Source organism: Vespula vulgaris, chromosome 11 (genome assembly GCF_905475345.1).
Source record: "Vespula vulgaris chromosome 11, iyVesVulg1.1, whole genome shotgun sequence".
Taxonomy (NCBI): Eukaryota; Metazoa; Arthropoda; class Insecta; order Hymenoptera; family Vespidae; genus Vespula; species Vespula vulgaris.
Genome location: NC_066596.1, coordinates 2,557,879 through 2,572,352, shown reverse-complemented (window position 1 = coordinate 2,572,352; position 14,474 = coordinate 2,557,879). Strand labels below are relative to the sequence as shown.

General features: G+C 32.2%; 1 protein-coding gene across 12 annotated transcripts in view; it reads right to left on the bottom strand.

Moving 5' to 3' along the window:
- LOC127067761 (chondroitin sulfate proteoglycan 4) overlaps nt 1-14,474 on the bottom strand; it is an 81,845-nt gene that overhangs the window by 10,607 nt on the left and 56,764 nt on the right. For all 12 annotated transcript variants that reach the window (XM_051003084.1, XM_051003076.1, XM_051003078.1 and 9 more), the window contains one exon: nt 57-651. In XM_051003084.1, the coding sequence (XP_050859041.1) occupies nt 57-651 (595 nt within the window). The remainder of the gene's footprint in view (nt 1-56; nt 652-14,474) is intronic.

The window sequence follows — 14,474 nt, the reverse complement described above, 5'->3', positions numbered from 1 at the left end:
CCTTCATTCCAAATGATAACGTTTATTGAATTGCATCGAGAAGAAGATTATCAAACCTTATAGTCTTCAGCGAAATTTGGTTTGATACAGAGAGGCTGATCGCAAATACATTTGAACGAATCGACGCCCAGTTGTTCGCATAAAGCATCATTGACGCATGGATCAGCTTCAACGCATGGAAATCCCCAAACGCATCCTACGACTATACCTTGACTGACCTTGACATCGGGTAAACCAAGCTCCTTGTTGTCCAGCATCATGTTACGGAGACAACCCTTATAACTCACGTCACCTGACCTAAGCCCTTTACCCAGTGCTCTGGCACGTTTATTGAGTTCCGTACCACCGATATAGAGCGTGTCGGCCAAGTCCAGGTAACGATTACCACCGGAGGGCAAAGCCATCGTCTTTTCTTGACGATCGACGGTTATACCGATACCACTTGGGTTAAAGTCGACGACAATTTGATGCCATTTACCATCGGACACCACGTTACCATGTATTAACTCCGTTGGACCATTTCCTTTGTTCATTAATAGTCGTATCTTGCCTTCGAACAATTCGATTCCTAAGTAATCAGCGTAGGAAGATTGGCCAGTGTTGTAGAGAAGCAAACCACTTTCTGTACCGGTCTTCATATCAAATTCCCATCTGTAAGGAATGTAATATTGAAATAGAGAACGTTATCTGTTTATTCAAGAATTCGTATCAATTTCGACAAACATTCGATCGTTAATATTTTTAATTTATCAAATATTTTCTACGTATTCTAATTGGTATCGAATTTTTCTTTCGTATAGTCATTTGCGTACGTACCTTTCGATTGTTCGTTTAAATTATTATCTCTATATAAAATGTTTCCGACAGGCTAGCTCTATTTATCCGTTTCAATTTTTAATCGAAAAATATTTAAAAGGTGCGATCGCGACGCCTGAGAAAGCTCGTTATATCGTGCAATTAAAAAAGAAAAAATGGATATAAAAATAAAAAAAGTAAAAAGAGAAAAAGAAGAAAAAACAAAGGAAAAAGAGAGAGAGAGAGAGAGAAAAAGAAACGCAATTTGTTCGAGACATTCGTTAGATCTTTCATCTTTGAAACGACTTCACGGCTAACTCAGAAAGAAAGCAAAGCGATAAACTTGAGCGACTATTGAGCAAACCCTATGAAAGTAGCAATCCTTTGATATTATCCAACACGGAGAACAAGAATTGCCTTGCCAGTTGAATGCCAACGTTCTTCCCAATGGATATTGAAATTGGAATGGGACTTTCGTAAACACGTTCGATCGATTTCACATCGTTAAGACGATCTTCCGTAAGAAACTTTAGATACTTCCGTCTGAAAGGAAAATTTCTATCCTTCAGGTTGAACTTTGAGATCGAAAATACGATTCCCCATTGGAATTAATCCTAAAAGCGTGCAAAAGTTTGATTACGAATAAATCGATTACGATGTCATCGTTAACTTCGTTTAATCACTTTTTTCTTCTTCTTTTATTTTATTTTATTTTAAATATCCTATCAACTAATTATTTTCAATATCCTATGAACCAATTTATTTTTAAATCTATCGATCTATATCTTTTGATTCATTTTCTCTAACAATGAAACAAAACCAAAAATTATTGTTTTTTGCTCGGCGAAAATGTGTTTTTCAATTTTCCAAACCACGTATAAACTTGCAATTTTCCATAAATTCCAAATATAAAAGGACTCTCGTTGATTTCGTCGATTTTCATGTTTCCTTTTTTGCTCTTTCCTTTTTTCTTCTTCGTTTCTTTTTTTTTATTTCTTCCCTTTTCTACGATAAATAATTTCCTTTTAATTTATCGTACGTCGTTAGATCGAATAAATTCGTTCAATCGTAGAAATCTCTTTCTCTCTTTTTTTTTTACAAACTCCTATCACATAGCAGTTTAATCACGTACAAGCTAATCGATAAGCAGATAGCAGCAGAGCTAACGCCCTCGTCATTTCCCAAACTTCATAGACGTTGTGTGAATCCTAATAGTTGTAGACAAAGCATTCTCGTTACACGCACATTCATAACGTATTACTACGCATACAAATATACATCAATACACACATACATACATATATACACATAGACACGCACATAGACACGGTGTAAAGTGATTCTCCTCTTCGAACCATCTTAGTTGGAACCACCTTTGGAAGCAGCACAATTTGTACCATTACACACATTATCAATTTATCTTTGCCTTTGGACTAACATAAGAGGAGAATCTATTCTTCAATGATAGTGAATACACATTCTCTGAATTGTCCGAGTTTGAGAGAATTCAACGTATTCTATTTTATTAGCGTTTCCATGTATACATACTATGTATGTAGATGCATATGCATGTATGTATCTACATATGTAGATATGTGTGTCGAGCAATTTGCGTTTAACTGAACTTTCCCGATTCTCTTCGCTATTTCGACATTTTCACTGAAAGGAAAACGAGAGTATGTACTTCGAAACGATTCATTCTGAAATGTTTCACGATAATGATATACGTTTAATTTGTTTGTCTGAGAGAGAACAAGAGAGAGAGAGAGAGAGAAGGAGGGAGATAAAGATAAACTATTTTACTGAAAATATCCTAATTTACGGAAAACTTTAACACTCTCGTTGAACGCTTAAAGACTATGGTATTTTGCATTGGTTATCGCTTTCCACTACATTTGAGAATCACTGTTTGCATGAGTGATGCCTGAATTGCGTTCACTAGACTGTGATATAACAGGTATACATTAAAATATATTCTATTTGAATGATAAATGATATAACAATAATACGTGTGGTATATATTTCCATATATACATATCTCTATGGCCTTTAGAAATGATAAGTTTTCAATTAAACTTCCAAAAAAAAAGGATAATATTATTTGCAATAGATAAAACAATAAATAAAAATTAATAGATAGAAATAAATAAAAATAAATAAGTAGATAAGTAAATTTAAAAATTACAGAAAATACTAGAAAATGATTTCTTATTATTTTTTATCGTTTGTTATCATGTATCGAATGAAACTCGAGAGTACGAAAAATATGCGAGTCGCTCTATGAATAAACAGAATTATTTTTTATTTATGAATACGTAGTACGTACATTTGTAATCGATAACTCGACGTTTTATCTCATTTTTAATCTTATCTAAAACATTTTTAAGCTAAATGTGTTCTCTCGTTATTGTAAGCAAATGCAATATAAACATTCAGAATGAGATAACTATAATTGTGAATAAACCGAGAGAAACTATTGTTCATTCATCTATCATTTGTCTATCTATCCATCTGTCTATTTATTTATTTATTTATTTATTAAATTATTACGGTAGCATGATTCAGTTTATTTATTTAAAAAAATAAACTTTCTCTTAATGAATCCTCGTCGTCGTCGTCGTGATCGTTTCAACGAACTGAAATATTTTACACCTCGAGAGATTACATTTTTATTTATTTGAATATAAGTTAAAGGATGACAAAATTTATCCACGAAAAAGATCCTCCGAGATTTTCTTTCGCCATTTCTTATTTTTGTTAAGACGCGTTGCTCTCAGAAACTTGCCATTTCTCTTCCTTTTACTCAATGCAAGTAGAAAGGTCAGGAGTTACGATATACCGAATCACTTCAGCTTTACCTTGCCTTCGCAGAGAGACCGAATCCATGCATCTTTCATTTTCGAACTTCTCACTCGTTTCTAAGCTCTTTGGGCCGAGACTTCATCATATTACAAGATTTCTGAGAAAATATGCAAAATGTTACGTAACAACTTCTTGCAAGACTCTCGATACCATTTCTAAATCTTATTTAAAGATACATTTTCTATAGTAAATACATATTTATGTGCGAAGGGCTTTTATTTATGAAAAAAGACAAAAATAAATAAATAAATAAATAAAAACAAAAAAGAAGAAAAAAATGGAAATTTAATCGTTTTGTTGAATCGTTCAGTTAAAGATTTCCTTTTTCTTTTCTTTTTTTTTCATTTTTCTTTTTTTCTTCTCTTTAATCCGACAATTTTATTTTATATACAATACCATGTACCTTTTCAATCTATTTTTCGATATTACTTTGTTCCGATGTTGAATATTCAAGAAGGATAAGTAAAAACAAAGACAGTTCCGAGGTAAAGTGGCTCGAAAGATAATTCGTTCTCTCACGCGGAAAATATAAAAGTTAGTTCTATCGGAAAGGAAGGAAAGTGTAATGCTGTCCATGGAACCAGAAGGTGTAACCGAGTGGAACTACAAAGCACGATGAGAACGAGGTTGGCTCGTCTAGAAATATAGAGAGATCAAACACGCAAACTTGACAAATAAGCATTGGACGATAATAAAATGTCAAATTCATTTTTGTCTATATAATAAGAATCATTATCAAAATGAATAATCAACGAATTCGATTCGATATAAATAACATACGATCATGGAAACTTTTATCAATCTCAGTTTCATAGAATTTATTTAAATTTTTGAAAAAGAAGTTTCGTGTATTAAAACATAATTTTTTATTTTGTTTTGTTTTCTTTTTTTTTTATGTGATTTAACGTATCAACATGATCAATGAAACAATCGTTCCTGGTTTGTTATACTATTTGTGAAACATACTGTACATCACAATACATATATATGCACAGTTATACATAGTAAGATATATGTATTTCGGAACAAATAATTCAATTCACTCCTCTTATCGGAATCGATCTGCAGCACGTTCGTTCCCCGAATTTTATCCAGCGATTCCTTTCATTCAGCCCACCCAAACTCTTCACTTCTATGCTAACACGTTCGTTACGCTTCACAGGAGAAAACGATTCGATTGTCACTCGAGTATGGTTAATTCTCTAGACGATTTTCAAATGTTATCATTCAAATGAGCAATACAGAGAGAAATTAGATAATTGTGGAATTGTAACACGGTAATATAGTATAACAACAGTAAAAGTGAACTTCACCGATCTTTAGTGTGTGTTTGACTAATACAAATGTTAGGAATAAAAGAGAGAGAAAGAGAGTGTATGTGTGCGTATGTGGGTGGGAATGAGATAATTGACAACATTGAAAATTGTATAATTAATTTCTAGATAAAATTAATTGATATAATGTATCGAGGAGTTAAAATAAATTTCGAAAATGAAATGATATCTATTAATTAATACTGATATATTTTAAGGATAAAAAAAAAAAGGATGGATATAAAAGTAAATTGACATAGTTAATAAATATTTTATGTGTGTGTATATATATATATATTTACGTTGTAACAGATCATTTCATTTTCTCGTTCGAAATCCGTTTTAAAATGCACATTAACTTAATATATAATTATTGAGGGAAATGAAAGCAGTATTATCAATGAAACGATACTGAATCACGTTTTAATGTCGAGCCGTTTTAAAGCCGCGCTTGAAAAGTTTTTACATCGCGGATGAATTTTTTCCCCATCCATTACAACTTCTGTTTTCTTCTTTACTGGTAATCAATGAGGAACAAGAAGAATGTAATAAAAATTGTCGATATTATCGAGGAACGTCAGATAAAACGTAAAAAATGTATCGAAATTAAACGCTGCTCTTTGTTTAAATCTCAAAATTGAATACTTTATTCTTAAAGGTAACAGATTCCTAATAGATATTGATAAACTACTATTATGGTATTTGCTTAGATGATATAGGTACTCGATAATCTAATAATTAGAGATTCGCTTCGACTATACATATATATACAACGTTATGTTCAAGAAGATCATCAATATGTTGATTTGATATTGATTAATAATCTTATTTAGTTTATTTGATTCATTTAGTTCAAGAAAAAAAAAACATCATTTGAAAACGTTCGATCGATTACGTGTAAACGCGTAAATTATTTCATCGATTTAATTATCAATGTGTCATTGTTCGACATTACAAAAAAAGAAAAATGGAGATTATTTAAAAAGGAAAAGAAAAATAAAACGAAATCGATTTCGAAGACTGACATTTCGTTTCAACATTTTCGTTTCCTTTGTAATGGAACCTACGTAACGATAATTAGCACGTCAATCTCAGTTTCTCTTGTATTATCAAAAATTCACTTTTGATGATAATACACGAGATATATTTTGCCTTTTGTCCGATCGTAATTATAAAAGGCAAAAATAAAGTAAATAAATAATAATAATAATAATAATAATAATAATAATAATAATAACATAATAACAGTAATAATAATGTCCATTAGTACGATGGTTGACGTTGGTAAAAAATATTAAAGCGTTTTGTGAACGTATACAGAGATACGTCTTTTGAAATTGTTAAAAGTTTTTTAAAAGTCGAAAGGTCGGAACAAAATAGCGTTGCCGCTCTGTGACATGCTTCAGAGAAAAGTAATATCGTATGAGGTAACAAAGCGCGTCATATGAGAGAAAATAATTATAAAATGTCACGAATGTTGAAATTACGTGAACGAGTGGAACACACACAGAGAGAGAGAGAGAGAGAGAGAGAGAGAGAGAGAGAGAGAGAGAGGGAGGGAGAAAAAGAGAGAGAAATAGGGGCTGATTAAATTCATAAAGATCAAACATTCAACGAGTTGTCGCATGGGAGAAAATACGATACGGGACTGTAAGGTTTCTCTATTCGCTGTTTATTGCGATCCCGGGAATATCTCATAGGCAATCGCATTGAAATTCACTCGGGGAATCGTACTTTAAATCGCTCCGTTGGCACTTCTTTGCGTTTCCTTCGCTCCATTGCTAGTCAGGAATACATTGAGAATGTTAGTAGTTCCGACCAGGCGTGTCCGGTTCGAGGTTCTCTCTCGTAACTTCAATAAAATCACGAGTAGACAAGAAATCGACTTCTTAAATGCACCCCTTTTATACAACCAGGGTGTGCTAGTATCTTTTTCTTTTTATTTTTTGTTTTGTTTCGATTTTTCTTTTTTCCTGTCTTCCTTTTTTGTTCTTCTTATCAAACGGATGGATGAACGAATTAAAGATATAAAATGAAAAATTTTCCGAGAGTTTCATTACAAGATTGTCTATAATTTATTATCGTTATTGGTATTAATTATAATTAAATAATAAATATCGGTACAATTTTATCTTATAAATATATAAAGATGGAATTAAAAAAGATAATTGAGATGTCCCTGATCGGTTTATAATAATTTCAATTTAATTTAATTATCGTAATCCAATTCTAAAGTAGAATTAAAAAGAATGAAATAAGTATAAAATAGGATTGATAAGAAACGAAGATATCGTAAGACTTTAATTTTTATATTGATCTCTATTAATTTTAATTTAAGTATCGACCGATCCTATTTCAGATACACCAGAGAATTGAAAACAAAGGTACGATAAAGTTTTGATTCCGATTGATCCATACTAATTTCAATTTGAATATCGTTCAATCCAAACAAAGATACCCCATTAATTTCCATTCTGATTGCTTTGTATTATGATTTGCTTTATATTTATTCGATCAATATTTTTAAATAAATAGAATTTTAAGTGCTTTAAGTAAATTTATAATAAAGTAATAAGTACATAATATAAATGACATAAAGCTTAAACCTGACAATTAATTATTTATACCAATCAAAAAATTCTTCATGATATATCGATCATTTATTTATTAATTGCTTAATAAAAATATTGATCCCGATAAATAGACAAAATTTCTGCTTCTTTTTTTTTCTTTTAATTTCAATTTGAATGTCCTTGTTAACGATAAGATAAAAATTTCATAAGAAAATATGATATGCGCGTGATAATTTAAGTCTTTATAATATTTGCGATTACGTTATGTCGGTATCTATCGTATGCACGTATTTCCTTCCTTACTTCGTTATATCCCACGAAACTCTTCGTGTGGACGAACGTGTCGAAATACGCTTGGAGACTCGTAATTTGAATATGCCACGTCGACGTCGCTTAACGCGTTTACTCTATTAGCGGTTCGCGAACGCGTCCCGAATATTATCGTTTCTGACGATATGTGTTTAACGGTTTAACAGGGATCGAATTAAATCTATTTCTTAGGACAATCTCTACGTTATTTCTTAGATATTTCAATATTATACATATATCTATTTTACGAAGAAATATTAAAGGCAATTGATCTCAAACTTTACAATATTCTAATCTTTAAATTTTCTAAGAGAAAGAGAAAGGAGAATAGAAAAAAAGGAAGAAAAGAAAAGAAAAGATAAAAAAAAAAGATAGAAAATTTCGAAAACGAACATCTGTGTGCTAGTCAAACAGGGTTATATCGTCCATATAATTAATGATCGAAACACGTAGCTTTCATACATATGTTTAGCATCACACTAAAATTCACTTTGGATCCTCGTTGTTTACATCTGTCGGTACTCAGTGAACTTAATTGCTCGTACCGTTGACCTCTGCGATGCTATTTGCGATGATTTCCAATGCAAATTTAAGTAAATGCGACGCGATTTAATAAAGTTACCGATGTTACACGTTACATTTTGTCGAGCTTAAAAATGAATCGTTCCAGCTACTCGTTTCATTCTCTTTTTCTCTCTCTCTTTCTCCCCCGTGTCTTTTCCATGTATTGGAATTTACAATAATTTACATAATACATATGTACTTTGAGTATTAACATTTAAGTTTTATCACGTTTATCTTGTTATTAGTTAACGTACGCTTTCCGAAACTCTTTATTGGCTTGAGTTAAACGTTTATAAGGTAAGCTTTGAAAAGAGGGATAAATGTATTCTCAATGGACGATAAAAGTTATCTTCATTAGAAAATGATTAGCTATTCGTTTAAATACTTATTTTTTTTTAAATCATCGCGTAAGTGTTTGATATTGATTTTGAATTCAAATATAAATTCTGGTTATAGCGTTATAAATAACATCCATATATATATATATATATAATATAGTACAATGAAGAGAGAGAGAGAGAGAAAGAAAAACTTTTTTTTGTGTGATGACTTTTTCGTGCGTGTACAATCCGATCTGTGTAAATTCGAAATAATCGAGATTCGTTCGAAAATAGAAAAAAAGGAAAAAAGGATTGGATAAAAAAAAAAAAGCGGATATCAAGCGAGATCGAATTGTAACGTAATTCGTCTGCCAAACAAATTTTCAATTTGACGTGACTCCATACGTACGTAGGTATTTGTCAATTTTATATGCACGATCAATGAAAAGTTTTAGAACTTATAGGTTCTTCGTAAAAATAAAATCGTATGAAGTGGAAAGAGAGAAAGAGAAAACGAGAGAAAGAGAGAGAGGGAGAAGTTAATTCATTTTTCCAATTTTTTATTCGTTCCCTTTTTACTCTCTCTCTCTCTTTCTCTCTCTTTCTCTCTCTCTCTCTCTCTCCTCTCTCTCTTTCTCTCTTTTGTAGATACGATCGATTAATGGCACAGATTGCATTCGATCGAAATAGTACGATTTTTGTGTAGAACGAAATCGGGCTTGGTTATCACGTTGCCCTCTCGAAAGCCGATCTTATGGAATTTGTATGGTGTATATATATATATATACTATATATATATACTATATATATATATATATATATATATATATATATATATGTAGTACGTGTGTATGTATGCGTAGGTATGTGTGAAACGTCGAACGAAGAGTGCGTAGTGGTCAATGGTATGAGGTGTGAAGCGAGCGGAATTAGAAGGAAAGAACGAATGGAATTACAACATGTGATTCGAGTTTCAACTGAAGGGGGTTGGAAGGTGCGCAGATTAAATACATTGGAATCGACGAAAAACGAAAGAACTGTCGAAAAATTTGGAACATTAATATTTTTTATCATTTCTCTCTCTCTCTCTCTTTTTTTGTTTCTTTTTTTTTAAACTTTTCTTTCCTTTTCTTCTCATTTATTTTATTTCATTTTATTTCTTTTTTCTTTCTTCTTTCTCGACAAGGGCTCGTTTCTTTTTCCCTTTCTTTCTTTTTTCTTATTACCCTGGAAGAATTGTAAATACGTACTCATGTTTCTTGATTGAGTATTTCTTTAAATGGAATACTCTATATATACATACATACATACATGTATATATATATAATATGTATATATATGGACGTATATATATTTTCAACGTTGTTTTATTCGATTTTCTGTTGAATATTTAAAGAATATTAAATTCAGTTCGAAGAAAGAAAGAACATTTGAAATGTCTACTCTCTTGATTCTCTCCTTGAAAATGAATATTTTAAGATTTACATATTCACAAAAAGGTAGCCATTTATCAATTGCAATTATATTCGTCGTTCTGGTTGATGACAGAAATTGTATAGGTATAGAGAAAAGAAGAGAGAGAGAGAGAGGGAGAGAGAGAAAAGAAAAGAAGAATAGAAAGGGTACAGTTTATCGGTTTCTTTTTTAAAATGAATCACTTTTTCCAGAGGTGGTTTAGTTCGATACTCGGTATTCGTCGAGTATTTCCGTCTCTTTCGGAATAACGTATAACACGAATCGTTCATCTTCAAAAGTCTCGATATTTTATCGATATCGATATTGCTGTTTGAAATCGTTTATTACTATTAGACTTTTCGATATCGTTGCCAAGACTTTGGTGATTATTTCGTATCGTACAAGCGATATAATTAATCTATAATTAAGAGATCAAAGATTCTGATAGTTCAACGTACTGAAACGTTCGATCGAAACTTACTTGTTATTTTCTTTTCTTTATTTTTTGTTCTTTTTCTTTTTTTCTCGATAATAAAAAGAAAGATTCCGTTAGTTGGACGTTCTTATCTCGATATAAAACTTTACTATTGTTATTTTTTTTTTCTTTTTTTCAATCTCACAGAAAGATAATTAATCGATAATTGAAAGAAAGATACTGTTAGTTGGACGTACTCAATTATTTCGATCGAAACATCCTATTTTTCTTTTTCTTTTTATTCTTTACTTTTTTTTTTGTCGTTATTAAATAACGGATAAAAGTTTTCGATAGTTCGACGTTCTCATTTCGATAGGTATATAGTATTATTATTTTTTTTTTTTATTATACTTTTCACTGTTTTAATTATCAGATAATCAACGATTAGGAGACGAGTTATGTTGGTTTTGGTTCGACGTTTATATTTTCAGTCGTAACTTGATAATATTTTTTATTTTCTTTTTTAATTGTCAAAGGATATATACAATCTCATTATTGTATTAGGAGAGAGATAGAAAGAGAGAAAGGTAGATAGGAAGAGAAAGCGTTGAACACTGTAGTAGAGATTCTCATACAGTATAAGGGAAGTCACTAACGACATATTGAAGTTTGTTTTTGTTCAGTACATCAGAGCAGGTGGCGTTATCATACGTTGAGTATCTTGTTCAGCACCGTTCGACATGGAATACGTGGTACTCGGCAAGTTTTGCGAGCTATGTTACATAGATTAGATACTATTGAAGGCACACGTTTTAGTTATCGTTTTTATTCTCCGATCTTCCTATTTTTTCTTTATAGTTAACATTAAAAAACTAGCCGCAATAGTAGCTAGTACGATTTGAAATCGAAAAAAGAATAAAAAAGAAAAGAAAAAAAAAAAACGATATAACTAATCTTTATGGAAGAGTAACTTTATGTTTGGAGGAAAAAAAATTTGAAAGCCCATCCTTAGAGATTTTTATCCGACTCTTCTAAAACATCATTGACTGTACAAAACTATCCTTCTTATCGTTGACGATGGCTAAAAAATAAAAGAGAGAGGGAGAGTAATAGAAAGAGAGAGAGAGAGAGAGAGAGAGAGAGACAGAAAGGAAAAAGAAAGATGAGAATATCGGCCCTTAGGACACTTCGTCCACGTTTTTTCTCTACGATCCTCCGATAAAACGAGAGTGCAATAACACGAGACTATCTTTTTCTGGCGATCTCCGATTGCACGTAGGTACTCTTATAAATGTATATCATGTATATAGAACGTATATATATATATATATATATATATATATATATATATATATTATATATGTATGTATATATATATAAAATATAGAGATGGCTATATGTATCGCAGCATCCCTATCGGTCCAGACATACTCTCATTTCAGTTAGTTATTATTCGCTCCATTTTCTATGAGCGTTTTATACGTGAACGATCTCGCACGTTATCGTTGGATCAGCTTACATTACGTACATGTAATACATAGCTACGTACCTAGATCTGACGGAGATGGACGTCGGCGTATGGAACATAAAGATAGTAATAAAAAAAAAAGTGAAAGAAGAAGAAAGGAATGAATAATAAAAACAAAAAGAGAGAATGCAAAGAAGAGAAAAGAGAAGACAACAAAAAGAGAGAAAGAGAGAGAGAGAGAGAGAGAGAGAGAGAGAGAGAGAGAAGGGGGAGAGCGAAAGATAAAAAAGAAAGAAAGGAAGGAAGAACAAAATGCGGACGTCCATTATGCAAAATCTCGTAAAAATGCGCGACTAAATCCCAGTTCGTCGCGTAAACGTAAAAAACATGAGCTAGAAATACGGATATAACTTTGTCCTCAAAATAATTAGTAGAAGAGAGAGAAAGAGAGAGAGAGAGAGAGAGGGATAAAGGATTGATTTAAAACAAACTATTGTAAGAAGTGCAATCTCTTGAAACTATTTGCTCACTCTTTTTATCTTTTTTCTTTTCCTGGAGTCTAATTAAATTATACTATCTTATTATGATGTAATTACACAAACAGAAGTTTCGAAGAATATATTTTTCTTTTTCTTCGAGAGTTCTTATTTTCTTTTTTGTTCTTTCTGTTTCTTTTTTTTTTTTTTTTTTTACTATAAAATTCATCATTTCTTTCATATTAAAGTTAATACCCGAGTAACAACCAGTCGTAATTATTAATGTCATTACGAAAACCCTGTTGTACTTGTAAACTGGGGGGAGTTGGGAGCGGGAGGGGAAATTATAATTTGCGAAAATGCTACGAGATAAAAATTTTTCAAAGAGAATTTTAATCGGGTTGAAAAGGACGAAGGTAAATACACGCTCGCCCTGGTCAAATAAATCAACATGTTATTTCAAAGTCTTGATTTAAAAAAAAAAAAAGAAAAAGAGAAAAAGAAAAAAAGAAATCTTCATTTCCGTTCTTTTTCTCTTTCAACAGAAATAACATTTCCTTCTTTTATCTAGATCCGAAATAACTTTTCTATCATCACGTAAGAATAATGAAAAAAAAAAGAGAAAAAAAAAAGAAAAAGAAAAAATGAGAAAAAAGAAATTCCTTTCGTCAAGCGATCGTGGAATTGAGTAGAAAAAGAAACAACATGGTGGAAAGGAATCTCGATAACGGAGATTTTATATAAAAGCAATGTGTGTGTGTGTGTGTATGTACATATATATACGTGTGTGAATGTATATATGCGTGTGTGACTCGTTTCAAAACGGATACGGCAAGAGTTTTGTAGTGTATCTTTCCGTTCACGTGATATCTCCCGAAAAGATGGCGGGCGAAAGAAGGTACGGAAATGGCGGGAAAAATCTTTCTCAACCTCGCGTTTCCTCTTCTTCATTCTATTTCTACTCTTCTTCTTCGTAGATGGTATTTCTAGTTGTTACGTCCGGCTTGTTCGCCGTAGCAACAGGTATCTCTCAGCGTACATTTATTTTCAACGGTGTTAAGGCGACGGAAGGAGGGATGGTGTTGGTGGGAAGATGTTTGGGGTTCGGGGTTCGTGAACGTATGGATACGATAGCGGTGGTCTACAGTAAGCACCGAATTAAGAATCTCCTGGCGTGCTTTTTAATTTAGAGAAACACAAAGGATCGTTTATTGTGGCTGTGTGGTGGCGCCACGGTGGTTTCCGGTCTGTCGGCAGAAGCCTCGAGATAAGGAAAGGGGATATACTTTAGAAAAGGCAAACACAGTTTCTACTCACGCTAAGCTAAAGTTTCAACTGCAAGAAGAAGAAGAAGAGGAACAAGAAGAAGAAGAAGGGGAAAAAAATAGAAACAGGAAAGAGGAAAATAAAGAAAAAAGAAAAAGAAAGGGGAAAGAAAAAAACAGGACTCTTGTATTCGGCCCGACTCTCATCCTTCTTCTCTACGCGCGTACACTCTTTATAAGTATCGTGCGAATACAAAGTGGTTGCTTCTGTTCCGCGACAACGTCTTTTCTTCCTCTCTTTCTATTCTTTATGCCGTTTCTCTCTCTCTCTCTCTCTCTCTCTCTCTCTCTCTCTCTCAGAAGCACACACACACACACACACACATACATTCTTTTTCTCTTTTCTTTTCTTTCATATGATTCAGGCTGGTTATGCAAAAACTTTTGAAATTGCATCCAAGTGCTTGGATACGAATGGCCTGTTAAAGGGAGAAAGAGAAAGGAAAAGAAAGACAGGGAGAGAGAGAGAGAGAGAGAGAGATAGAGAGAAAAAGAGATTTTTTCCTTTACTCTTTTCCTGTTTTCCTTTTTTTTTCTTCGTCTTCTTTCGAAAGACAGAAACTTCAGTCGAGTACGTCTCTTACGAGCGATGTAAACGA